Source organism: Aptenodytes patagonicus, chromosome 20, assembly GCF_965638725.1.
Source record: "Aptenodytes patagonicus chromosome 20, bAptPat1.pri.cur, whole genome shotgun sequence".
Classification (NCBI taxonomy): Eukaryota; Metazoa; Chordata; class Aves; order Sphenisciformes; family Spheniscidae; genus Aptenodytes; species Aptenodytes patagonicus.
The window spans coordinates 83,970-111,289 of NC_134968.1; the positions used below are offsets into that span (position 1 = coordinate 83,970).

The 27,320-nt window shown below is 40.6% G+C and overlaps 3 protein-coding genes across 4 annotated transcripts in view; 2 read left to right on the plus strand and 1 right to left on the minus strand.

Annotated features, from left to right (window-relative positions):
- Positions 1-3,608, plus strand: part of MPP3 (MAGUK p55 scaffold protein 3) — a 26,758-nt gene extending 23,150 nt beyond the window's left edge. Inside the window, 2 exon segments of the mRNA XM_076356913.1 lie at positions 164-286; positions 1,231-3,608. Coding sequence (XP_076213028.1) covers positions 164-286; positions 1,231-1,410 — 303 coding nt within the window. The 3' untranslated portion in view covers positions 1,411-3,608.
- A 1,890-nt stretch (positions 3,609-5,498) lies between these two features.
- Positions 5,499-13,346, minus strand: LOC143169502 (ras-related protein Rab-18-B-like). The gene is made up of 7 exons (XM_076356917.1): positions 13,153-13,346; positions 13,024-13,079; positions 12,812-12,873; positions 10,621-10,693; positions 9,532-9,650; positions 8,596-8,662; positions 5,499-7,700 (listed from the first exon to the last, which is right to left on the minus strand). The coding sequence occupies exons 1-7, from the start codon at positions 13,215-13,217 to the stop codon at positions 7,525-7,527; spliced, it is 618 nt and encodes a 205-aa protein (XP_076213032.1). The 5' UTR covers positions 13,218-13,346; the 3' UTR covers positions 5,499-7,524.
- DUSP3 (dual specificity phosphatase 3) lies at positions 13,342-25,824 on the plus strand. Of its 2 annotated transcripts, none has more exons than XM_076356919.1 (3): positions 13,342-13,615; positions 20,042-20,268; positions 24,365-25,824. In XM_076356919.1, the coding sequence occupies exons 1-3, from the start codon at positions 13,494-13,496 to the stop codon at positions 24,568-24,570; spliced, it is 555 nt and encodes a 184-aa protein (XP_076213034.1). In that variant the 5' UTR covers positions 13,342-13,493; the 3' UTR covers positions 24,571-25,824. The 2 variants fall into 2 exon arrangements, with proteins under 2 accessions (XP_076213034.1, XP_076213033.1); XM_076356918.1 differs by having other exon boundaries at positions 13,471-13,586.
- Positions 25,825-27,320: the final 1,496 nt, after the last annotated feature.

Below are 27,320 nucleotides of genomic sequence, written 5' to 3' on the forward strand. Positions count from 1 at the left end.
TTCTTTTGAAGAGCAAAAGATTACTGTGGTCAGATGTATAGTACACAGGACTTCACACCACAGTGTGTTCTAGTGAAACTGTTGAACCCAGCTTGAGTAGATCATTGACGTATAACAAAAAAAAAAAAAAAAAAAAGTGTAACAAAAAAAAATCTGTTCACAGGCAGTAAAGCACTTGAGGACTCCTGAGTTTAAGCCTTATGTTATCTTTGTGAAGCCTCTCATTCCAGAAAAGAAAAAACATGTCCTAAAATCTCCCACGTCAGAAGAAATCTCAGCCTCCTTTGTAAGTATTCTAACCTTAATCTCTTCTTTTTAGACGTGAAAAGAAGTATTTGGGCTAGTGTTTCTGTGATACGGAAGAGCTCCTCTTCCATGACAGCAAGAGTCAGAGTGGGGCACTAAGTGGGTCCTGTGCACATATAGCCTTTCAGCTGGAACTTTAGATTTGGATTTTTGGCTCCCTTAAAACTTGACTATATAAGTAACATGAAGCAAAGTGCACATCTTCCATGCGGATCTGTGTACCTCACTCAAGGCTGCACCCAGGGAAGCTGCTGCTGAACTCAGATAAACTAATAATCATTTTACATTTCTGATGAGCAGCCCCATCAAATGGGTAAGGGTAGCTGCCTATTACTGATACCTCGAGTGACACCCACCCAGGCTGTTAATCAGGTACACACAAAATGCAGCATGTGGATGTCTTACAAGGACCAAACCTAGACCAGCTGCAAACTGGTGATGTGTAAATGTGAACAGAAATACTCAGAGTGCATAATGTCATTACTTTGGGTAACCTGAACTTGAATTTATACATATCAAACTTAGTTCACTTGGTAAGTTTTCATGTAAACCCTTAAAATTATTGAACTTGGGGTCAGTGGGTCCAGCATTCCTTTTCAACTTTTGAGGAGCATGATTTCCAGGTGTTAGGTTAGGCAGCGACTCTAACTTCATAAAATGCCGCATCACCATCTTACATCCCTCCTGTAATATGTTTTTTCCCCCTATCACCTCTTGCATTTTTGAAACAGCCTACCAAATTCCAGCAGTTAGCATACTACTCCTTGATCTCAGTTGTAATATCTTACATACCCTTTCCTAATCGTAGCAGCTCGTTTCATTTCCTTTCAAAGTAATGACTTATCGTGCTAATATATTTTAAAATGCTAGTAGTTAAAAAGACATGCTGTAAATTTCATACCACCTTCTTGTGTTGATCAGCAGGATGAAGAACAGCAGGAAATTATTAATTCAGCAGCATTCATTGAAGAGCAGTATGGCCATTTAATTGACACTGTACTGGTGAAAGAAGATCTCCAGAGTGCATGTAATCAGCTGAAAACTGTGTTAGAGAAACTAAACAAGGATTCATTCTGGGTGCCAGTCAACTGGGTTAGGTCATAGCTTATCATCTGTTTAAGGGAAAGATTATATAAAAATGTCTTGTAAAGATACGGATTAGAAGAGGGAAGTATGTCAAATTCACTTCAAAACTGCTGGTCTATCTAGAAGCTAATAAAGACTGTATGAGAAAAACTAAACAAAGTCAGAAGCTGACACTGCCTTCCTGGATCAAAATCTTGAACAGCAGCTGTCATTTAAAAGTGAATACTCAGACTAAACAGATCAGTAAAAGATTGGAGTGACTTTTAGACTGTAAATAGCGCATTTTGTACAGTAAAGTTTCACAGAGGGTCTCACACTTCCAAAGCATTTAAGTAGCGCTAGGACGCTAACCAGCTGGAATTTTCATCCTTTGGCTACAACTTTTGTGGCTAGACTTAAGGCATCTGAACAAGGTACATTTCAGGAACCAGTCTGCCTACAGAACAAGCTACTTTAGCTAGGTGGGAGGGATGTCCTCTGGAGAGTGCTTACACCATGTCAGTTACTCAAAAGTTCAACTGGCTGACAGGCCAGCAAAACCTGTTTCCCTTCACTCAGGATCATTAGTTGCAAATCCTTTCCAATTAGGCCCTAAAACTAGGTCAGTTATATAAGTTGTATATATTTTAGTGGCTGAGGGATGAGTTGTTTTTTTCATGTCCATCCCACATTTCCCAATGCTTCCACGTTGTCTTGCACAGGTATGAATCTGCTCATCCATAGCGTATGCCCACTTTCCCAATCTCTTCCTACTGACACAGGACAAATGTGAAACCACCTGTGAACACACCTGTGTGACTAGCCAGCTCATAAACCAGAGACATTTTTTAGTCTACATGAAAATAACTGCATATGATTTAAAACAGGACTTCTAAGAAGCTTATTTTCTACAAGACATGTTTGCAAATGCCACCTGATGGGATATCACCTTGACACTTAACATAGCAGCTCCAAAAAGGGCGCTAAAAGGAGGAGGCTGAAGTACCAAGTAGCTGAGCTACAGGTCCAAATCATCATCCTTCCAGTATTTATGACTACCTTTGTTCCAAATCAGGTAAAGGCTTCCAGAGCATCTAATTAGCTACAACAAGTCCTGAAGAAGAGGACTCTCTATATTTCAGGAGACTTGAATATACAGGATTTTTAGATGGATGTTAATAAGAAAATGCAGAGAGATGATTCTGGAAGCACCTATGCTTTATAATTATTTGGAAAAAAATTATGAGTATTGTACAGGAGCATGTTAGCTGAAACTAGTTCTTGTTTTCCAGTGCCTGCTGAGGTCTAATCTTTCCTGTGTACTGTGCCCTTTAACAAGACCTTTTGGTGCACCAGTCTTATGCCTTGCCTCTTAACAGTATGATGTTATTCTTGTTCCACTGCATTTAGCAAAACTAACAGCATTGCATATTAAAAGCACATTTCTTATATACCAGTGTCACTGAATCTACATTAACTCTAGCCCAAAGAGCTGTATAGGACAGTGGGCCATATCCATCTTCTCCAAACCTGTGTACCCTGGCAACTTTCATGTATTATCCTGCCTATAGGTATTGAGGTTCCCATTCCTACAAGAATAAACACTTTTCACAGTCAGATATCTGCTCTGGCTTGTCAGAATGCTGTCATACTGGTAGCCTCAGCAAATGTACCAGGACTCCTTCACATGCAGGTGGCCCATCAGCTCTGCCATTAACTCTCTGCAATCTTGTCCCAGCACAGCCAGCAAAAGTAATGTGGCTTACAAGAGAGACATATTGCCAGGTGAATTTTGTGACAGATGTACCTTCATCCTATGAAAAACTGGGTGTAATACTTTAAAAACTATTTAAGTAACAGCATTTCAAACTAAGTTGCTTTATGAAAATATGAAATGGGCAGATTGATCTCAGCATAGATCTAGATTGCAGATTACAAGCAGGTTTTTATAATCTGCAAGACATAAATGTGTAGATGATACAGATTTAAAGAAAATAGGTAAGATACTATCTAAGGGTCAGAATTCACTTAAAGCAAGGTTGCTATCTAACATCTTAGAATATTCGAAATGACTAGTATAAATAAATTAATTTGTATGCTTTATGATCTAACATAGTCTAATAGTAGAAATATGCGTTAAGAGAAGCAAGACAAATGACAGAGGTACACCTGAAGTTACAATAGCTGAAAACTTAAGATGTTAAGATATAATATTGCTATTAAAAGTGACTGAAATACTCAGAGTTAAATAATCTTTTTTTAAGTGTATGCAGATACTCTGTATTGATGTACAGTCACAGATACGTTTCTGACAGTATCCCAAGTTAGTTTGTTTCATTTTTTTAGGTTCGAAGTAATGGATGGTGAGAGGCTATGTATTATATGCTAAAGTTTGCAGGTAGCTAAGATGAGCGTCAGTTGTAGGGAGAAAAAAACCAAACACATTCAATGCTCCTATTTATTATAAAATCCTAGGAAGAGGATACACGCAGAAGATGGTTGTTATCAGGACAAGACTCCAATTCTGACAAAATACCGAGTCCCTGCCGCATTAGCTATGCCTAGTATAAGCTCCTGCCATTAGGGAGAAAAAAGGTGAGAAGAGATTCTAAAAAATCAGAATGCAAATTTACTTTAATTCAAAGTCCTGCTTTGTAAATAGTGCCAAAAGTTCTAAGTCAAAGTACTTAAGCAAACTGAAATTCCTCCCCCTTATCCCTCTCCCCACCTTGCTCACACCTAAAATTTATGTAGTCTTTGATACTTCTTTTCATGGTTTATAGTATTGAAGTATGAGCCTCTGTTAACATCTACAGTTTTCAGGTGGTCTTCCATACACTGGCTCTATCTGAAACTGCTTCCCTTTCTAAAAATATGTTGTGTACGGTACATCCAGTGCATGCTTCTGCCAGTGAGCTCAAACATGCATTCATACAGTTTTGAAGAATCCATTTCTCCAACCAAATTTGCCATAGGATTAAGATGACAATTTACTATAAAATATGTACCTTCGATATGACTATGAGATGTACACAGATTATAACCCTGATACCTCTAACCCAGCTTCTTAGGATGTGTACTTTTTTTTTTTATAAAGTGAAATCTGTGTTAAAACAGCATACCTAATTCTCTTGTGAGGGGATAAGGGATCTTGTAGCAGTCTGCTTAAAGGTGTCTGGTGTCCTGCCATAAAAAAAATTGCTATGGGTTTTGTCATCAGGGCTAATTAGGCACTGTAAGAAAGCCGTAATTAATAGAAGTATACTTCATCCTTTTCCCTCCCCCTACTCTTACACATCCTCTTCCCTTTGTAGACCAGTGACTGACTTACTAGCATTCTCAGTCAAGTCTTCTGTAGGAGAATACATAACACTATTTGTTAATACGGACTGTACATTCTTCTTGCACCTCCTGTCTGAGAATATGTCACAGGTTATCTTAGTGATACCTACAGATTTTTAATACATATTTTGATCAGCCATCATTGCCTTTTTCTAAACAATAAAGATTAGCTTTTTTTTTTGTATTAAACATATCTTAGTTTGTCTAGAATGGGATACAAAGCATGCAAGTTCAAAAAATGCCCATAATCATCTACCTTTTACAACCTGGTATCTCAGATACCTCAGATACGAGGTACTAAGAATGCACTAAAATACTACTTTGTTTTGCCCTTTCAGATAGTATAGAAAAACTTGTAGAGAACCTGAGGAGGAGCAAGGGAAATATGGGGGACAGTTACGAAGATGCTTTCCTTTACAGTTGTCATTGGTAATTGAGCACAACCTATCATAATCTGTGTCTCATGGGGGGGGGAAAAAAGGCTACAATTATAAGTAGTAAAACCTGTGAGCTTCTCAAGTTCCTAATTAGCAAGTTGAAAGACAGCAAAAAAACTGCCTAGGATTCAATGGCTTCCTAAACTTTCAGTGAAAAGTTGGCTGGGGCTGTTACTGAAATTAGGTTCCACTTCTGTAACACAGAAGCAAGGTTCTTGTTCTAGCGATCTTTTTATAAAGAAACAACGTTATGGTTTATTGCTCTGCCCTAACAGAAATTAATATTTTTGCTTACACATGTGAGTGAGTAGACAATAGAAAGATTAAGTCTTGAATGTAATATACTGGCACATTTTCTTTATACTAAAATACTGGCAATATTTATTGAGAATATCAGAATAAAATAGCACGAAACACAACTTCAGCAAAGCAGCCATTAGCACTAAGACCACACATGCTTTTTTCATATAGGCAGCCCTTCTACCCAAATTTCTAAATTTTTTTTTATAGAAGATGCTTCCCTTGCTCCCTTTTCTAATTACCTAATGCTTTCTCACTACTCTCAGATTTTTTTAAGGTATAGGTTTTTTTCTAGTTCAATATACAGTTAACTAAATAGCTGTAATTTTAAAAGCATCCCAACACAATTTATTTAGTTTGAAGTTAAAATAATATTTATACAAAACAAAAATTAAAATACATCCCTGCCAACCACTCTCAGAATTCTTTTGATCATAGGTAGGCTTACAGTCAACAAGCCTCTTCAAAATACCTTGGTTTTCCACAGTGATGTTCATTATTTTCCTGTTCTGCTTGTCTCTATTTGAGCTATAAACAAAAATGAACACGTACGAAAACACATTTTCTGGCTAATAAAATTGTATTTGTAAGGCACATACATACATATATATATCATGGTCAAACAAACTCATGTTATCTACCCCCATACACACACACACACATTCCCCCCACAACCCTTCAGTGAATCCTGTAATCAGACATTTGCTTTGGTCAACATTTCCATAACAGTATGTTAAAGGCTGTACCTTTATCGCAGCTCATTGTCATATCCTTTCCCTGCACAGCCTACAAAACTTCAGTTACTCTTTTACAGCATTCACGACTGCAGATACCACCCAATAGATAAAGTAATCTCACTTGTGAAGATCTAAAAAAGTAACTGTATGTGGAAAGAAAGTAGCAACAGAACAGCTGTTGTGAATAGGTAAGGGGAGGAAATGATAATACACTGCAGTTCAGTAACAGAATGTGTACTACATGTGCAAGCTCTTTCAGTGCAAATATATATCTGCAAATACAGAACCAGAAATCACCTTGCTGGCTTGCCTTGGATAGCTGGTTGTGAAGTTAATCAAGTGTGGGGAAATCACGATGACAAAGCAAGTTTGGTGTTGCGGTCCATGCATTAGGGCAGTTTGGAAAAAAACTTAAGGAGAACTGAGGTTGGCAGAAAAAAACCCAGGACAATACCTAGTGAAAGATGCAGTCAAAGCCCTAGCAAGGAGCAACATTTCCATGTCTGGATGGTATAGGATGATAGCATAAATTTGCACAAAAGGACAGTGACTAGTGGAAGCTCTGGAAGAAGAAAGAATGCAACATAAAAGCATTTCAGTAGACACATTTTATACACAATGAAAAGGGTTAAAATCTCCAAAAAGTGGTTCACTGAGTGTTTGTTGCAGGGGGTGTGCATGTGTGTACAAAACAAATTTTGTATACAGAATGGACTGAAGGCAGAACTCTGTAAGGACACCATAGCAGATGGGGCTACAGGGAGCTTGAGGATGAGAATGCAGTTGAATTCTAAAAATAACAGCAGAACAGAACTCTCAAAAGGCATTTAACTACAGGAGATGAGGTAGGAAGGTACCACCATCTAGTAGGTGCTAGTTTAGCTCCCTCTGTTACAGATGGCCCCTTCTGAAGCGGAAATGTTTATCAAGCACTCCTTCTACAGGAGCCCTTCCGTTGCATAATATTATAATTATATAAGAGAAGCTTTTCAATAATATTCCAAAATGGAGTACTACCTTATTTTATGCTAAGGCAGGAATTTCAGAAAAAGTCCATGTTGAATGCCATACAGCAAAAGCACAATACTCTAAGAAGCACTATGATTTAATAGTGAAAAATCTGACAGAAAAATACCTGGAGATATCAGCTGTGCATAAGGGAAGGAGAAATTGTATTTTGTTAATGAACAAAAACGTATTTTGCTGATCAGTTTGGTTTTTGGATCTACACAACTGGTGGCAGGTCAAACAAGGCACAGACTAGTACTTGGAATCCCCCCCCCCCTTTTTTTTTTTTTAAAGTCCACTCCATTCAGACAGAACAGCCACCTGTAGATTTAAGAAAGTGGACAGTATGCACCACATAGACTTTTATCTTGCTGTGCTGAAGATTCCATTAGCTGGACTCCCTGCTTCTCTGTGCTTTTATCCCAAAGACCTGGTGTCTGCAGGATCTTTATGACTAGCTCCTCAAAGGCATGTTGCACTCCATCCTGCGTCTTGGCACTGGTCTCTGGTGGAGGGGGAAGAAAGGGGGGGGAAAGTATTTTATCTTATTTGCAGGGAGTATTCCACTTTGTAAGAAGTTCTTTTGGGACTAGAGAGAAGATACAATTTTTTAAGTGAGTGAACCTCCTCTCTATTCTCCCTTAAAGGCACACTTAAGTTGAATATGATAAACAAAAATGCATCCCAGTCTGAAGCATTCAATTTTTCCGCCTAAAAAAATTCCACAGCTCCCCATTCTCTCTATAATGAAGAAACAGAAATTGTTCTCAGGTTGTGATAGTAAATCTACAAGATTCCACAGCTAAGCTGGAAAACAAAGAATGCAGACAGAATTACATGTTTTCCCCTACGCGTTTGTTCCCGTTCCTTCTGGGAATCTTTTCCAGAAGCTTCACCTAAAAGGCACTTTTTAAAAAAAAAAACAAAAAAAACCAAAAAAAACCCACAAATTTGTTCCCCATCTTTATATCTTCACATTGTACATTTTATTGTTGGTCTAAGAATACTGTCTTTTATGTAGCTGCAACAGAAACTTGGAAACGAAAAAGAGATTACCCAAGGTCCTTGCTGGCATCAGTTAGGAGAAAAACTCCAGTCTTCTGGGCTCTGAATTAAAAAATCCTGCTAGTTTCAAGAGAATATAAAATCCATGCCTACACAGTATATGAAGTAAATCTCTTTCAGATAAAAGTACTTCCAACTGCAGTCGATGCAGAGCATCTCTGAAAAAAGCTAAAACCTACATCCCTGCATATGAACTAATGCAGCAAAAGGAGCCCATATTAATTAGGTACTAAAAAAAAAAGTACATCAACCTATCAATGTGAAATACAATTGTACACTTCATTCACACTTAACATAAACATGAATATACAAGTTTTTGGCACAGAGTTACATACCTATAAAAAGCAGTGAGCGTTTCCTAGCAAACTGAAGTCCTTCTCTTCTCTCTACTTCACGATCAGGCTGCAGAGATGAATGAAGAACATGACTAAAATAAGCTACACTTGCCACTTTTAGGAAGTACCTGGAAAAGCACCACTGCAGAAATGAAGTTCTGCTGAAAACAAAAGTCTATAAAACCATGTAGTAATCAGCAACTGGATTTTCCCACTCTACAGGCTGTTAGGGGGTCAAATTGAACAGCAGCAACATCAAATCAGTAGGAAGTGAATGTGTTGCTATCTTCTGAATCAACTAGGAGCAAGATACATGCCAGAAGGGAGGTTTCAGTAGTCAAATAGCTGAAAAGTCATATCAAAGGATCTGAAAATTGACAGATTTGGAAGGGGGCAGAAGAGAACCTAGTTCAGGATAGCCACACTGGAAACCTCTTGTAGTAAAGCAAGAGTTGAAACATCTCACTATGCAACAGGCATCTAAGATACGTCAAAACACTCCAGAAACGTACAGCAACTAGTGCACCTCACCCCCACACAGATGCATACTCTATAGCCATCTGAAGAGCTGAATTCTCCTTCCCCACCACCTGTCCGAAACAGAGTCTGGTCAAAAAGAAAACAGCAGTTTTGCTGTTGCACTACAGTTAACTTCAACGGTATACAGCAGTTTTTAGGCAGAACCTCTCACTATCTTAAGAGAATCTCTGCCATCAATTGCATGTCTCCAGGAGAGTTTCCATTAAAATCTTTAACAAGAGCTGCTTCAAAAATGAGGTAGCAAGTGGAGCCTGCCCAACCTAGGTTCCTCAGTTACAGAGCATATCACCTCCTCACGCAACAGATGCGTTAGTTTCAGCGCTTAGCTCACATTTATACTCTATCATGACCGAGTAATCTGTGGAAGAGCATAAGAGGATGCATTTCTAAACTGACCTTATCAGTTTTATTGCCAACTAACATCTTCACAGTGTTGCTTTTGGTGGTATACATTTCCAGCTCATTCAGCCAGCTCTCTAGTCCTGCGAAAGTGTCTTTTCTTGTAACATCGTACACTGGTAACAGAGGAAAAGGAGCTTAACAGCTGTAGAGTCCTGAACAATGTTTATTTCATTATGGCAGAACTACTAGCTAACTACTGCCCTGAAAAAAAAGCAGTATTAGGGAATTACAGAAAGATGCATCAACCATATCCTCTTCCCAGAGCTGGAACACATTGGCTGTGCTCACCCAAAGTCACTAGGGATAACAGAACACAAGCACCTCTGCAACAGATCTGTGACTGGAAATCAGACTTACCAGTTGAAATCTTATACCGGTTACTAGTTCTGAATTGGGCCACACAGAATATTTTAAAATAGGTATTTTGTCACCTCATTTAATGTATAAATACATGCATGCACTGCTGCTAAAAACACGGATTCTGAGTAAAAAGTGACTTTTGGTCACTGGTAACTCATAACTGCATTCACTTAATCACTAAGGTTTAAAAAGCTGCATCGTAGTCAGAAATAGTATTTTGTCAGCAAGGTGTTCAGCCTTCACAATCCCCGAGAATAAGAATCCCTTCTTTTTCTAATTGGTGTTGTCACACAGAAAGGGACTAGCCATCCATTACTTGTGCTACAAACCTCATGTCTTACAGTAATCACATCAACAGTTTCAGGGGTTGGGGGGGAGAGGAAGTAAAAACACCATGGGGGAAAAAAAAAAAACAGAAAACCTAATTTGCCTTATTACCAGAAACTCACCAAAGTAATTGCTACAAAGCTACTAATTCATCCACTGAACGGCTTGTAGTGTGACATCACTGTATTTTCAATTTAAAATATTTTGAAGAAGCACTATTTCCTGCCAGTGGTTTTGCATACTCGGTGTTTGAGCTAACGATGCAGTAACATTGTAAAAACTGTAGTTGTTCCTCTGATTCTCTCAGACAACCTTATTTTGTAAAGACATGCACATTTAGGTAGTAATAAAGACCACACTTTTTGTAATCATGTTTTTCTTCCATATACCTCATACCTAAAACAACCCCTTGAGCTCCTCGGTAATAACTGGGAGTCAGCGTTCTAAAGCGCTCCTGTCCTGCTGTGTCCTACAGAGGAAAGAAAAAAAACCAAGCAAACAAACAAACCCCCCACAAAACACATACACACACAAAATAAAATATATTTAGAACAAAAAAGGTATTTTAAACTACACAAGATAAACAAAGTTAAATTTTTCCTGACCAGTAAGGATACGTTAAACCATAAGACAACAGAATGAGGGAAGCAGTCAGAAGACATTAGCAGCAGCAACAGAAAATGGATAAGGAGGGGCAGAAAAGCATGGAGAGGACTTGATGGAAGGTTAAAGTGCTAAGCACAGACACCTGTAACATGACTGAGACAACAAGAAAGTCAATGAGACTCAAGAGAAATACATAAAAGGCTATTGCTGCAAGCCAAGCAGCTAGGCTTAATCAGTTAACAATCAGCTGAACTGAATGAGGTGAGGAATAAATTGTTTTACAGTGAGAGACACTGCAGGAAAGGAGACATAGTGGTTCCAAAAAATCTCCCTTTGCTCCTCCACAGCAGGAAAGGAGAATCCAGTTAGAAAGAACTACTTCAAGTTTGCTAAGACTCTAAGCAGATAAGAAATTTAAAATCAGCAATTTCATTCAATTATTACTGCAGTATGTCACGCTTATTCTCACAAATCTTCAAAATAGCTCCTAGGTGCAACATGAAATTCAAAAACCCTCAGAACAAACAATAAGGAGGCAAAAGAATTACACAAATATGATTTTTACCAAAAACATTTATTTAAGTTTATGTACAGATTACAATAGACAGACTAACAGCTATGTTGTAATTTTTTTCTTATTTGTTAAAAAAAGAAACTAAAATTGGCAATATGTTTACTTAATTTGGGTCATTGTTACTAAGGAGATTGTACTCTTAGGCATTCATGGACACTAAAGCAGAAGCCTCTTTGACCTTGATGCACCATACATGCATTAAAGTTTTTATTTAACATTGTACAACTGCACTGTTTTTTTCCCTCCTAATTAGCAGTTTCTCCTGATGCTGTTACAGACTGCTGCAAAAGTGCCTTTTCCAGCTATACAACTTGTGCAAGTTCTGGTCTTGCTTTTCATTTCACAGTAAGGAGACACACCCCGTGTGATTATTTGGGCAAACGTATCTTGGTTACTCTCAGCAAAGCTTCTGCTTTGTGTGCAGCATGTTCAGAATACAACTAATATATACGCTCACTGGCTAGAGCAAGTGTGACTTTATCACTCTTGCTCTGCATTCTGTACACAAAGTGTGAATGAAAACAAGAAATCAATTCAAGTTTCGGCACTTATATTACTTTTATTAATACCAGCCCAAGGCACATTTGCGCTCCCTTTCCAATAGTCCCAATTACTTAATTCATAATAGTATAAATAATAATAAAATACACACAAAATTTCTTCCTTCTAGGGCTCTTTCATTCCGTTTAGGAGAATAAATGCGGTGCTTCAATATTATAAATATTCCTGATCACAGAGCTGCAATCTGATTTCCCAGTTTGCAGGTCCTGGAAATACAGCATCAGGAACTTCAGGACAAATGCTCAAGCCTCCCAGTAAATCTGAACCAACCTTTAAGTAGTCTAGGACCGAGTATTTTTTTTTCCGTGATTTTAACCAAAATAAAGCATCTGGACTGTTTCTGGTATAGTATACACACAGAGTTGCTGCACAGCCCCTACAGGAAATCATGCAACTCATCACCCAGAACATCACTTTTCTGCAGTTTCCTTGACTTAAGTGCTGTCTGTCCTGGGAGTGCGCTCCCAGGTCAGACAGGCACAAAACACCTGCCCTTCTTGCAAGGCCACATCTTCGCAAGTCTAACACTTCACAAAGGGTTTGAGAAACCCAGTTGTGTAAGTGCAGGAAAGAGCAGTCAAAATCTCTACTAGAACTAATGGAAGTCCCAAACCTAGAGCAATGAAGTGTTCTGAAAGAACCTGGTCTGCAACTTTTGTTGTACGATCATGACAGACACTCATCCTATGTGCATTTGCATCCTAAGTACACAATCTCAACATGCAGACGACTTTAGCAGGGGGAGGGAGTAAAGGAAGAGGGAAAAAACCCACAAAAAGAAGCTCTGTAAGTTTTCACATCTGTCAAGAACAAAACCTATCCGTATCTGTCTGGAACAAAACCTACCCATATTGCAAGCTGTAGCGCATGGCCGTCTACCACCATTTTCTTCACTTTAAAGTCAACACCTAAGACGTAAGAAGAAGGGAAGGCTTGTCTGAACTGGCGAACGCCCGCCCTCGCAGCCGGCTCCCCCGCCGCTGCCTCTCGTCAATGGGACCCAAACGAAAGCAAGCGAAAACGTCCCCAGCTCGGGGACGGGCGGATTCCGGACTCACCAATGGTGGGTTTCAGGCACGGCTCAAACGCACCGTCAGTGAACCTCAGCAAGAGGCTGCGGGGAAAGAAACCGAGAACTCAGTCCGGTGTCGAGAGCGCCCGGCCCGCCCGGCCCGCCCGGCCCGCACCTGGACTTCCCCACGGCGCTGTCTCCGACCAGAAGCAGCTTCAGGGTGAGGCCTGCAGCGTCCATCCCCCGCGCTGCACGGGTCCGGAACCGCCCGCGGCCGAGGCCACCGGGTCGGTCGGATTGAAGCGAGGGACACAGCACAGCCCTAAACGAACTGCGCGCTCCTCGCGCGGCCCTGGGCCTGACCCTGCCGGCCATCGCCGCCAGAACCAGCTGACGCGACTCCGCCTATCAGGCGGCGGCCGGTGCCGGGCGGGGCGGGGCAGGAGCGCGCCAGGCCCGAGCTGCTGCGCCAAGGGGTCCTGGGGCTGGCCGGCGGGGAGCGGCTTGGGCCCGGCCATGTCCGATTACCAGATCTCAGTGGAGGAGCTGAACGACCTCCTGGCTAATGGGAGCGGCTGCTATAGCCTCCCTAGCGCGCACAGCAACGAGGTGGTGCCCCGCATCCACGTGGGGAACGCGTGAGTGCGCCGGACCGGGGCCGAGGCGGGCGGCTCGCGAGGGGCGAGGCCGGCCGCGGTGGAGGCGGGGGGCCCGTGCTTGTAAGCCTGTGAGCGGTGCTCCCGTAGGCATTTGAGCGCAGAGGTTGGAGTAGGCGGGCTGCGAGGCCGTGCAGGGTTGTGAGACGCAGGGCGTTCACTGAGTAGCCGCCTGAACGGGAGTTTGAGCCGGCGGAAGTCTGGCTGCAGGGCGGAATCCGCTGGATCTGTGCGGGCCCCGGGAGACCCTCCGGAGCCTGGCCCGGGCTGCGCAGCCCGGGGGTCCCGAGCTTAGGGGAACCGTCAGCCGGGAGGCCTGTGGCTGCAAGACCTGCTCAGCCTGGCAGCAGGCTGCCTGGGGCTCCTGCTGGTGCCTGGCACAGCAAATGGCGAGGCACAGCTCATAAATGGCGTCTGCTAAAATGTTCAGTACCCTGTTGAATTCCCAAATCTAAGCTAAAACAGAGCTGAAACAAGGTTAAAACTAATTAAGCTGCTTAAGAATGAAATATGCCTGCTCAGTTGTGTCAGCGCTGGGCTGGTTTTTTCTCCTGATATTTCCTACTCTTGCTAACAAGTTGTGGACATACACACAGAAGAGGGAGGAAAGACAAGACGCCGTGAGGTGTATGTACAATATCATCTGCGAAAACCCGATGACAACACCAGTGTAAGAACTGTGTGTCAGATGAGTGGAATAAGCTGGAACATGAAGAACGAGCAAAGTAGCAATATGGATATTAGATCTCGGTTTAACCGTGTGCAAAATGACCTAACGGAAGCAAGACTTTAATAGGAGTCGCCACGCCTGTCTGTGATTGGTCAAATGAATGTTTCTGCACTCTAAGCCCTAAAAAAACCTCATCCTAATTAAGTATTCATGCACATGATAGAAGCCAGAGCGATACAGGTATGGCTATGATGAAAGCCCTTAAATGGGGAAAAGTGTTCAGGGTTCACCAATAGCACTCCTTTTCTCAGTTGTATGATGTTTATTGTTTGCACCAAGATTATGATTTCAGTTATCTGTTCCAATCCTATCAAATCCTGCTGATTCTTTTTCCCCTTTTTGCCCATCTTTGTATACTTTATCTCTGTGAAATTGGGGACTTTTTGATATGTGTGTGGTATACTGGATCCCTGTCCTTATTTGAAGCTTGTAGCTCCTAAAGAAATATAAGTCAAACCCATAGGTTTTCATTAACTTTCTCCTAAGCCAAACCAATGATGTTTGTCACTGCCAGTTGATGCAGGACATGCACATCTAGAGATAGGACGAAAATTATTATCTCAGTGGCCAATCTGACGTCTGACAGCCACCTTCTCCTTCATATTTTAGCAGTTACCTGGAAGAAATGAAGTCATAGCCTGCAAGGTGATTTGCGCAGTAAATAATTAAAAAATAATTTTGAAGATAGTTGGCTACTACAGAATAGTTTTCATTGTTCAGTAATTTATTTTAATTATACAGTATGGACTTTAATACATTCAGATGCAAGGTTGTCTAGGAACAGAGAATGCATGTGTATGTTGCAGGATGGAAAATATCTGTCTAGTGGAAAGCTTTACCACTGAGAAGGGTTTTTTATGTAATAATTGACAACCGAAAATATCTGAAGCACCAGTGCAGTTTGTAGCATAAGAACAGTTTAACTGTTAGTTGAACTAACAGACAACGTGCAATTCTACTGTCAGTGTTTTTAAAAGGATGCTGAAAAATTGTGGAGGACAGCTAGAGGTAAGAAATAACTTTGTGGGCTGAAAAAGCTATTTCACAGTGGGAACAGACAACCTACTTAATTCATCAAGACTTAGTAGACAATAATATCTTTGAAGCATCCACGGAGAGTTAAGATAATGCTGAGGTCTAGTTGAATGGATGAATGTCTATTAAGATTCAGTCACTGCAGGGTAAACTTTGATATTCTCAAACTGGAAATAATACTAATTCTTAAGAGGATTTTTTGTATCAAGTGGGGTTGTGGTATACTGCATTGTAAGTAGCATTTACTATATTAGTTGTCATTCTGAAAGAATTTGAAACTGTGCAGATCTGTTCTTACGCCATTTCCATCTACATGTCCCTCTTTTGTACTCTCCTTGTGTAAAGATACAGCTGAAGAGAGATCTGTTTTTCTGACTTGACTCCTTCTACAAACTGCTGGGGAAGTGAACCTCCTTTGCACTCAGCCTCTCAGGCCTTGTGCATATGTGTGTCCAACTGTGTGCAAGGCATCAATAAAGCTTTTATTACTGTGTGCAAGAAATAAGCCATAGCTTTGTTTGGGGCCTGTATTTGCATTCATTAGCCTGTCTTGTTCTGCTCTAGCATCTGCACAGAGTTTGGAATACATTTCTCCTTTGAAGCTGTCTTGGTGCAACGTGCATCTGATTGGTGCTCACCTCATATCTCGGTTTTGGCCTTTGTTGCACAAATCTCCTTACTGAATCTCTGAGGAGTCGTTGGAAGCACTTTGCATTGGGCTACAGGGAAGGCCAGGAAGGCAATATAGCAGAAGAACAAAGTAATGCGGTCATTTGAGCTGACATTCAAATCTCTGCTTTGACTTGGGTGGATCAAACCTTTCTGCAATATAGGGCCACATTTATGACTACAAGCGGCAGAGATTTTATAACAATTAAGAATTCATAGAGTAGCCACATCTGTAGAGTTTTAACATGGAGGGATTGGAATCCCAATACACGGCATAAAAGCAGTAGAATTGGAACAGGAACTACAGGAAAAAATTAAAACGTCTGAGTGAGATTCAGAAACTTTGTTGGAAACCTTTTAGAATATTTTGCACAGAGGTGCTGCTATCTGTCCTTATGAGTAACTCATCCTTAGATAAAAATGACAATGCAGAGACATTCAGGCGGATGAGATTATATTGGGTCATACTGTAGAATAAGAATTTATCTGTCAAATGACTTGAAGTTACAGGCAGAGCCAAAGCAGATCTTCCATGCAATACATGAAAGTCATAATTAATGAAAACAGAGGTAAAATGATAAAATATTTTGAAAAGAATGTTTTTGCATATTACAGTAGACAGTTCTAACCTCTCAGGAAGATTAGACAAGATTTGTGAAGATGAGTAGAAAATATAGTATCACTAAAACAAGAATTATTATATAGGTGACAGACAAGCACAATTATATATTTTTCAAGCAATAACAAAATAAGAATTCAGGATAAACTGGAAGTACAAATCATTTTCTATTTCTGTACAAGTCAAGATGTTTTTCAGTGTAACATCTTAATCAGTGACCAGGACAGTTGGACAGAATGCATCTTTATCAGGGTTGCAGATGACACCAAAATGGGGGGAGCAGTCAACACACTGGAGGGTAGGGTTTTTATTCAGAGCAACTGTGTCTTGTCAAAACCAGTGTTTTGCCAGAAAGCAAGCAGGCTTAGCTTTCTGAACTACTGGCTAAGGGAATCTGTTTGTGTTTCTTTTCACAGACTATTGGAAGCCTGTAACAATTCAAGCCATGTCTCCAGAAGTGTATTTGGTAAAAAGGTTCTGGTTACAAATGCCCAGTCTGAGTTTTCTATCTGCTTTAATGTGTGTGGGTAACCCATGAAGCAATTCTTTGTTCTTAATGTGTTAGAAGTGCAGGTGTGTTGTAAGGAGTATGAAAGGCATTCTCCCAAAATTAATATTAAATCTAGTGACTGTAAGGGAAGAAGCAGTGAGGAAACAATTTTGCGTGAACATAACAGTGGAAATTAAAATGTGTTAATGTGCTGGCATTTTTTGCCATTAAGGACTTGGTTTATTTGCTTATAATCCCATATGGCAATACTTTATAGCATCATGTACCCTTAATTGCTGATGCATGGTACTCTAAGACGTGTGTTTTGTGGCTGGTAAAATTGTTCATCTGTGTTCGAAAGAAACACTTCTTACTAGTGTTACTCACAGGATGAGGAACTCTCAATCTTCCATGTTGAGAACAGACAAGAATCTGATTTTTCTTAGGGAAATAGAAGCAGCTGATGTTAGTGTCTCTCTGCTATTTGGAGAAGCTAGCATTTCAACATTGAATGTGATGCAGCTGGAATGAAATGTTAAGGATGGGAGAGATCCAAAGAATGTTTGGAAAGGGAGAAAAAAATGGCATACAAATACTCTCTTTTTCACCTCTAGCTGTGTAAGAAAATCATCTATAAAATCTGCAGAAACCATTCACTAGGAATGAGATTGCCTCCAGGGGAGCCAGTCTGTGTTGCCAGATTCAACCACGATTCCAGGACACGAGTTCCTATTGATCCTGACCACCATCAGATATATACTGATCTATATACTATTACTTAAACCATATACTCACCCCACTAAGCATAGGAACTCACAGCTGAATTAACACTTTTTGTTTTGGCCTTGCACTGTAGGATTTACTTTTGTGTTGCAAGCAGAATTCCCCAGGCACTGATACTTGTCCCCTGGCACAGATGATGTCCTGCCAGATAGAAAATCTGTCAACATTTGTTTGGGTAATGAAGTCTTTACAAATATTTGGCTCATTGCCATAGCTGTTTGGCACAGACAGCAGAAAATTTAGAAGCTTCACTCGTGCATAAGGATTCATCTGCTTACACTACAATTTAAGGGGTGAACAGTCATTAGGAGAAAAGGAACACTCTAGATGTTCATATAGCCTTGAATTATGTGAGTGAATGCACTCAGAGATTCATATAGATATAAACCAACTAATTTGGTTATTTATTTTAATTTTTTTAGAATAGCTAAATGTCCAGCCAAAACCCTTAGGTGCATTGCCATCTCTTAGAAACTTGTCCAAAAAGATACTGCACAAATGCTTATCTGGAGCTCAGCTTAATATTAAGACTCCTTGTATTTGCAATTTATGACTTGAGCTGTAGGAAGATTTTCTAAAAGATGTTTCCACATCCAATTACACACATAGTGAAAACTGCCTTTAAAACCAATAAAGGGATTTATGTCTGTTTAGGCTACCTCTTTTCACAAAGTGTGCAGGAACTGAGTTATCTTTCAACTAAAGCCTTCTGTCATGTTCTGCTCATGCTGAGCAGTGGGCTCAGATTTTACTAGGAGACCACATGGTGTGATAAAACATTTTTTTTTTTTCTTCCCAGGGGAGTGAGGCAAATATTGGGACTGACATACAGAAATAATCAGACTCAGAATGAAAAGTAGTGGTTTTACGACAAAAAGGAGTCAATGGTCTCCTCATATTATTTAATGGTTATCTCCTCTTACTATAGATTGCGCTCTAGTACACAAGTAGGGATTTGTGCACGATCAGTTGTGTTACTAAGCAGATGGATTGTTTGCCATTGTACAACCTAGAGCTTTTATCAGAGCTTATGGCATTATTACTGGATCTAATTCATTGTCATAATCAAGCCTGAAAGGCATGATTATTATGTATCATCCTGCTCAATTGTTCACTAATAGGGTAGGGTGCTCTTTTAGCCACTTAAAGATGGAAGCAGGTGGTTTTGCTACAATTATTTGATAGAACTGAGGAGTTGGAAAGGGCTTAGCTGACCTAAAAGTACTGAACGCTTTCTTAAGCACTTAAGCTCTTGAACATCACTCATCTGGATTCTTTTCCATCTTTTCCATTTTCTATATTGATTTCAACTAAGACACTAACAATTATAATACTTGTGATGAAAACACTGAGTGGCAAAGACTGAATTATATCGCTGTATTGCTGGTCTTCGGATAGCCTTGCCAGATCTTTTCATGACTTCAAATGATGAATACTTCAAATGATGAAAACTTCAGATGTTGAATAGCACAGGGACAGAGGACTAAACCTCATAGGAATCTTCAGATGAGACCTTTGAAGATGCAGGAACATTTATTCATAGTTACTTTCTATCTTCCTGTGGCCTGAGAAGGAGACAGTGCTGTTTCACAGTGGTTAAAATTGCCCCCTAAAATGTCTGTTTGTCTGGACTGTCTGTTAGAGTAGCAAGTACTGCTTACCTAGCCCTGCAACACTGGTAGCTCACAGTAGAGGCTTTTTATACCTGGTTTTTAAATTATCTTATGTAGATAATGGTTAATCTTAGAAGTGACTATCCTGGCTTTCTGTTAGCTCCAGTATTTTCTTACTTTGGTCAGAATTTTATGTTCAGAAAGAGTTATAATTTTATGCCATGATAGAGTGTAACAGATTAAGTTTCATGTGTGCTCTGCTCGGTTGTCAGCCAAGAAAGTAGCGTTCTCTCATGCACACGTAGTGACCATGGCTCTAAATAGCTAATTCACTTCTGGGCAGAGTATATTTAGCATCTGTTAACAGAAAAATCAAAGGTTTTGGTTATCAATACCTTCTGGGGACATCATAAATACTGAGATGATTCACCAAGTTCTAATCGTTTTCTTGACACTTTTTATCATGCAGGTTCATAGCCAAGAACATTATGAGGCTGCAGCGTCTGGGGATAACCCATGTTCTGAATGCAGCAGAGGGGAAGTCATTCATGCATGTGAACACTAATGCAGAGTTCTATGAAGGCACAGGCATCAGATACCATGGCATTAAAGCTAACGATACACAAGAATTTAACCTCAGTCGCTATTTTGAGGAGGCAGCTGATTTTATTGAGAAAGCACTTTCCCAGAAGGATGGTAAGGCAAACTGAAGTATCTTTCTACCATGTTTTCTCTGCACTGCATATGTTTCTTAGCAATTTATTGTACTGTTTAAAATGGTTCTTTGCTCATCAGATCATCAGCTGAACAACCAAGTCAGGAATTCAGATCAAGGCTCTGGATCAAAGACATGAGAATACATAATGAGACATCTTAATCTTCTGTCTATACACGTAGGTCTCCAGTATATGGCAAATGAAAGTCTGTCACTGTAGGGGTGACTTTGAAAAGTGAAACACACTGCTGCGTTCTATAATAGTGCCTTTCTGGGAAGATGTGTTCTTATTTTTCCTTGGAAGTGGTAAATCACATGAAAAAATAAAAAAAAATAAGTTCAGGATCTAAAAGTTCTTTTAGGACACTAGAAATTATAAATCAAAGGCAGCAGTCATACAAGTAATGCATTGCTGAAAAGTAGTCACACAACCTGCTATATGTTTTTTTCCCAAATGTACAGTAAGGATAGAGACTGTGGCCTTACAATTTTTATTACATTAAGTCATTAAATTATTTTATGTGATGATTACCTCATTATTTTCTAGGATTGCAGGAAGGCTGAAGATGATATTTACAATGTTGTTGATTGCCACATTTCCCTACAGTGTGTTTCCTCGGAGCAGAAATCCTAGGACATAGTGCAGTAGGCCAGACGGTGTTTGTTGTTGTCTGACTATTTCAGCATACCGTTTATTTCTACACATGCTTAATTTCTTTCTTGCTTCATGACTGAACATGAAAAAGGAGGAACAAGAACTCCCACAATTCTAGAAGTCCTTTCTCTGAAATGGGCAAAAGGGGTACTAGAGCTGTGATGTGCTTCTGACAGGTGGAAAGAAATTTTACCTCCAGTTTGGTGGAGTATGAAAAATTGAAACGCAACTCTTCCAGTTAGCATTGTGACTCACTGAAACAGGTTGCAGTAGGAAAGAAGAGTCTAACAGTGCCAGCTGTGCCATGACTGTCCCTACTCAGTTTGATCTAAACAGTTGCAGACTCGATCTGAATTTACAGTAGCAGTTCCATTTGCTGATTCTTTCAGTCTTAGTAGTTGTCTACAATGGCTGCCACTGTTTTCTTACGGCGGTAAACAAAGAGGAACTTTGTAGCTGGGTGATGCTGGAGCCAATTTTAAGATTAACTCACTACTGAAATTTGATAGTTTTGTTTGACATTGAAGTGTAGAGTAAGGACAGTGAAGTGAAGAGGGATGCAGTAGTATTTTCCTTCAGTTTCATTTTAGCGTTGTAGTTGCATGAAGTTCTGAAAGGCAGGTCTGGCATACTAAAGGTCTGGAAGGCAGCTCTTAAGACTGCCTTTCACAGAGGAAGGCTAGAAACCCTTTTGCTTCTGATCATTTGCAGAGGGGAAGTCAATTCTCTTCCACATATATGATCAAGAATGTCTAAATCTTGCTAATTTATGGCTACGGGCTCTCAAGAAATGTTGAGAATGAATTGTTTTAGCTGTTTAACTTGCTACTGATTAGAGATTTGCCTTGAGCTGAGAAGCCTCTGCAACTCAAGGCAAATGTGGTAACGGGTTTTCTGTTGCTGTGGTTCAAAGCAAGTTGTGGTTATGATGAAAATGTGTGCGTATGGTTCATCTGTTCTCCTGTCTCAGAAAAAAATTTACTCTGGAGAGTAGCCTGGGGCCATATCTCCCACTGCATTTGGGAAAGGGAAAATTTTTGTGTCTGGAAAAGCAGGTCAAAGAGGAAGCAGCTGAGAAGCAATAAAATCGAGTTAGATTTCTCAAAGGGAGCAGTGGCCTGCTTTATTATTGTTGGATACCTACCTATAGGATTTACCCATGTGGTGGGTTGACCCTGGCTGGACACCAGGTGCCCACGAAGCCGCTCTATCACTCCCCCTCCTCAGCTGGAAAGGGGAGAAAAATAGGACAAAAGGCTCGTGGGTCCAGATAAGGACAGGGAGTTAACTCAGCAATTACCGTCACGGGCAAAACAGACTGGACTTGGGGAAATTAATTTAATCTATTACCAATCAAATCAGAGCAGGATAATGAGAAATAAAACCAAATCTTAAAACACCTTCCCCCCACCCCTCCCTTCTTCCTGGGTTCAACTTCACTCCTGATTTTCTCTACCTCCTCCCCCTGAGTGGCACAAGGGGATGGGGAATGGGGGTTGTGGTCAGTTCATCACGTTGTCTTTGCCAGTCCTTCCTCCTCACTCTCTTCCAAGAGTGAGTAAGAGTCCTTACAAGAAGGACGTTGAGGTGCTGGAGCGTGTCCAGAGAAGGGCAACGAGGCTGGTGAGGGGTCTGGAGAACAAGCCTTATGAGGAGTGGCTGAGGGAACTGGGGTTGTTTAGCCTGGAGAAAAGGAGGCTGAGGGGAGACCTCATCGCTCTCTACAACTACCTGAAAGGAGGTTGTAGCGACGTGGGTGTTGGTCTTTTCTCCGAAGTAACAAGCGATAGGACGAGAGGAAATGGCCTCAAGTTGCGGCAGGGGAGGTTTAGATTGGATGTAAGGAAAAATTTCTTTACTGAAAGAGTGGTGAAACATTGGAACAGGCTGCCCAGGCTTCCCTCAACCCTGGTTGAGTCCCCATCCCTGGAGGTATTTAAAAGACGTGTAGATGAGGCGCTTAGGGACATGGTTTAGTGGACATGGTGGTGTTGGGTTGACGGTTGGACTCGATGATCTTAGAGGTCTTTTCCAACCTCAATGATTCTATGATTCTATGATTCCCCTGCTCCACTGTGGCACCCCACCCATGGGAGATAGTCCTCCATGAACTTCTTCAGCATGGGTCCTTCCCATGGGCTGCAGTTCTTCACGAACTTCCATGGGGTGCAGTCCTTCAGGAACAGACTGTTCCAGCGTGGGTCCCCCATGGAGTCACAAGTCCTGCCAGAAAACCTACTTCATGGGGTCACAGATCCTGCCAGGAACCTGCTCCAGTGCGGGCTTTCCACGGGGTCAGTGTCCTTTGGGTGCATGTACCTGCTCCGGCATGGGGTCCTCCATGGGCTGCAGGTGCATGTCTGCTCCACCGTGGACCTCCGTGGGCTGCAGGGGGACAACCTGCCTCACTGTGGTCCTCACCACGGGCTGCAGGGGAATCTCTGCTCTGGTGCCTGGAGCACCTCCTGCCCCTCCTTCTTCACCGACCTTGGCGTCTGCAGAGTTGTTTCTCTCACTTATTCTCGCTCCTCTCTCCCAGCTGCTGTTGTGCAGCAGGTTTTTTCCCCTTCTTAAATGTGTTATCACAGAGGCGCTACCACCATCGCTGACAGGCTCAGCTTTGGCCAGTGGCAGGTCTGTCTTGGAGCTGGCTGGCATTGGCTCTATCGGACATGGGGGAAGCTTCTGGCATCTTCTCACGGAAGCCACCACTGTAGCCCCCCCGCTACTAAAACTTTGCCATGCAAACCCAATACAACCCAACAAATATCTAGAATGAGTTCCCTAATCAGTTGGCTGGAAGCATTTTATTGGTGCTGGCATAGGTGTGATTAGATGTTTCTGGTTCTTGTTGCTGCACAGTCAGCGGTTTCATTTACTTGAGTGTTAATGTGGCTTCATAAACAGCCAGAGAAGTAGCCAGGTATGATCCAACATGGAGTTAGCATAGGAATTGGCAGCAACGCAGCAAAAACGCTGGACATCTTTGAAGAGATGCAATATATGACAAACAGCATATTTCTGTGTTTTCAGTGTATTTTAAACTTTGCATCATTTATTTGTGCTCTTTGGTACTGGTCATCTTTAGGGGCAAGGCTTATTCTAAACCACAAAAGATTGGAGAAGTGTAGTAAATAGGCACAGTTTGACTCTTTGTAACATAGTAGCAAATGTGTTTTAGTGTGAATGTTTGATATACAACCATTTTTTTTCTGCATTATCCTTGATAATGACTGTGTAGCTACTAACAGAGTGATAGCACCTTTCTTCCAAGTTCTACATGTCTTCTGTAGCAGTCAGAATTTACATTTCTCAAGCTGCTGAAGGACTAATATTATTGTGCTTTATATCCTAGCTATTTCATGTTGCTTTTCAAACATGTATTCCAGTATCACTGAAATTATGACCTGTCTTCCCTGCAGGACAAGTGTTTGTGCATTGTCGTGAGGGCTACAGCCGTTCTCCTACACTGGTCATCGCCTACCTTATGCTTCGCCAGAATATGGATGTCAAGTCTGCACTGAGCACTGTCCGGCAGAAGCGAGAAATTGGCCCCAATGATGGCTTTCTAAGGCAGCTTTGCCAGCTCAATGAGCAATTAGTGAAGGAGGGCAAACTGAAGCCCTAGAACAGAGCACCGTAGTATTTTTTGAAGTTTCTCAAACCATCAGAGGACGTCTTAGGTGCTTTAGATTCCCAAATCCCAACCACCAAGCTAAATCACATAATGTGAGGGAGACAGAATTCCTGCTCTTGCCTGCTGAAAGTATCTTTCTCAAACTGTGGGTCTGTCTTTCAAGATAGCACAAAATTGTGTCACTGTTCAGAGCTGTTGCAATAAAGAGGTGTTTTTAGAGGGGTAACTCCAGTGATAACAGCTGTCTTCACATGTATTTCAGAGCCCCCTGCAGACTCTGTAGCATATGCGGTTTGCACTGACATTGAGTGTGATTCATTTAAGCCTTGTCTTGTATACCACCAGAGCACCATTTTCTGAGAGCCCCAACACATCTCTTCACTCACTCTTAATTGAAGTACTGTATTTTCTAAAGCTTCTTTTTCATGCACACAGGTGCCTAAAGTTTGAGTGTAGGAGCTTCAAGGAATGGAGAAGCATATATACAAATGCACAGATGCACTCGCTTGTAAAATGAAGCGTATGCAGTGTTGTGTTTAGTGTGAATTTATGCAATACACAGTGTGTGGTAGTAAAGCCATTCAGAGCCCAATCTTGATGCACACTGTATTTCCAAGAATATTTGTACCTTTTGCTGTTGTGATTGACATGAAATAGTCTGATATTAAATGCTATTTTATTTTTGTTTTGAAGTCATACTAGAAAAAAACATCAAGAGCAAATGTTGAGGAAAAAACTTGAGCAAGGAAGAAATAATGTCTGTATTTAGGAGTGCTTGTACTGGATGTATGATAAAGTCCTAAGTATCAGAATGTAATGCCTCCCGAGGCTTGTATTGAATTACAGTGCCTCTCTCTCCCTTCTTTACTATTGCTGTTTATTAACGTAGAATGGAATGAGCACGTACACAGCTTACTTCCAGTAGGGCAGCACAGGTGTGCTTACAAAGCAGTTTGCAGAAGTACACTCTTGACTTCTTGGATTGCTTGCATGGTCTCATTAAATAGAAGTGAGCTGTTACATACCACATGGAATAGGAAACATTTCCTTTCTATTAAAATAAATGATGTCTTGATTCTGTTTGACGTACAGATGGAATGAGTCATTGCAATGTTGAGAGAGGGAGCTTTGTTTACAGCGTGCCAGACTTAGTGTGTAAATGTGTACCTGTGAGTTACAGCACTGTATTAACGCAAAGGATCTCCCACTGCAAACTCAGAATTGTTGGTTAAACTAACAGAACCTGAGATGTCTGTGTTCCCTTTTTATCTGTGCTTTAATGTAGTTCTAGATTGAAAATCTTAACACTATTTTAAACAGAAACACTGTTGTATTAGTAACACACGTAAGCCCAGATCTAGTTTTGTATATTCAGTTCACTAATCAAAAATCACAAAGGACATACATTGTTTTACTTCTAGTCGTTGGGGTTGTGTGGTTTGGGGGGGTGGGAGCGACAGGGGGGAGTTTGTATAGCTAGATAACTCTATTGAAATTAAACTCCAGAGGTGATTATTCTGGTTGAAGACCAGGCTTATTTCTGTTTCCTTGCACAGGATGGGAACTGCCAAATCAAGTAGCCTTTTCTCTTTTGTGTCCTTTAAAGGGAAAACTGGGGAACACTCGACACAGTGTTTCCTTTCACCTCCCTACAGTCAGTCAGTATTTAGTGCTTGCTTTGAATCAGGATGGTTCAGTAATAACAAGCAGTAGTCAATTTCATTGGCTAATTACATACCTGTTTCCTTTCTCCCGTTGTATCAGTATTAAATGAATTGCTTCTTCAAAATTCCTAGTTACTAATTTAATGCTGTGTAGCTTGGGGAATAGGAATACTGGCCTTTTCTACTATACTAACTTTTTCATACTGCAGTCTTATTTGTAAATCACCCTTTAAAAAAATTTTTACTATGGGCATAGATTTTTTTTTTCCTATCTCCTTTCACACCATGTATTCATAATATCTATCTGCACTACAAGAAAAAAAAAAGGGGGGGAGGGGGAGATTCATGTGCATGCACTTTGTCTTTGACCTGTTACTTGGAACTCAAAAATTCTGGTCCATTAAAGAGCTAAGAAAACGTTAGGCATTAGATTTTTGTTACTCTTTCATAGATTGTAAGAAGGCTAATAGTTGTCAGATTAAAACCAGAATGGTTTATTAAAATTGAGTCTGTTTACCTTATGGTGATGTTTTTGTATTTGTCAGTATCAAGAAATACTGACAAATCAAGACATACAGGAATTTGTATATTCAAAATGTTCTTTTAATTTACAGGACACTGCTTACTTCTAGTGGTAACTTCAGTGGTACTCTGGCACATTTATCTCAGTATAACAAAGCTGATTTAACAAACATTTTGTAATATGAGGGTGGAGAGGAATAAATAAGACTGCTATAAATTGATTTTAAAAATTGAGCTCTAAGATGGTATATCCTATTTTGAGTTATGAAATCATTTCTAGCTCTGCTTTTAGAGTAGGCTAAAAATAGTTAGAATGTCAGACCATTGCTCTGTTAATGGATCATGCCCTTCCTCTTTTAGTCTTATCTTGCTGTTTAAGTACAGTAATGTTGCAGATTCCTTTGCCTATTTTAGCTGGCCAAGAAGAGCTTGTATGCCTCTAATCCATAACGATATGCTGAATACTTCTGAATTTCTCTTTCTGATTGTAGATGGAAAGATTGTATAAAAATGGGAATGAGAGCTTTCTTTCCATGTAATAGGAAATGGAGAAAG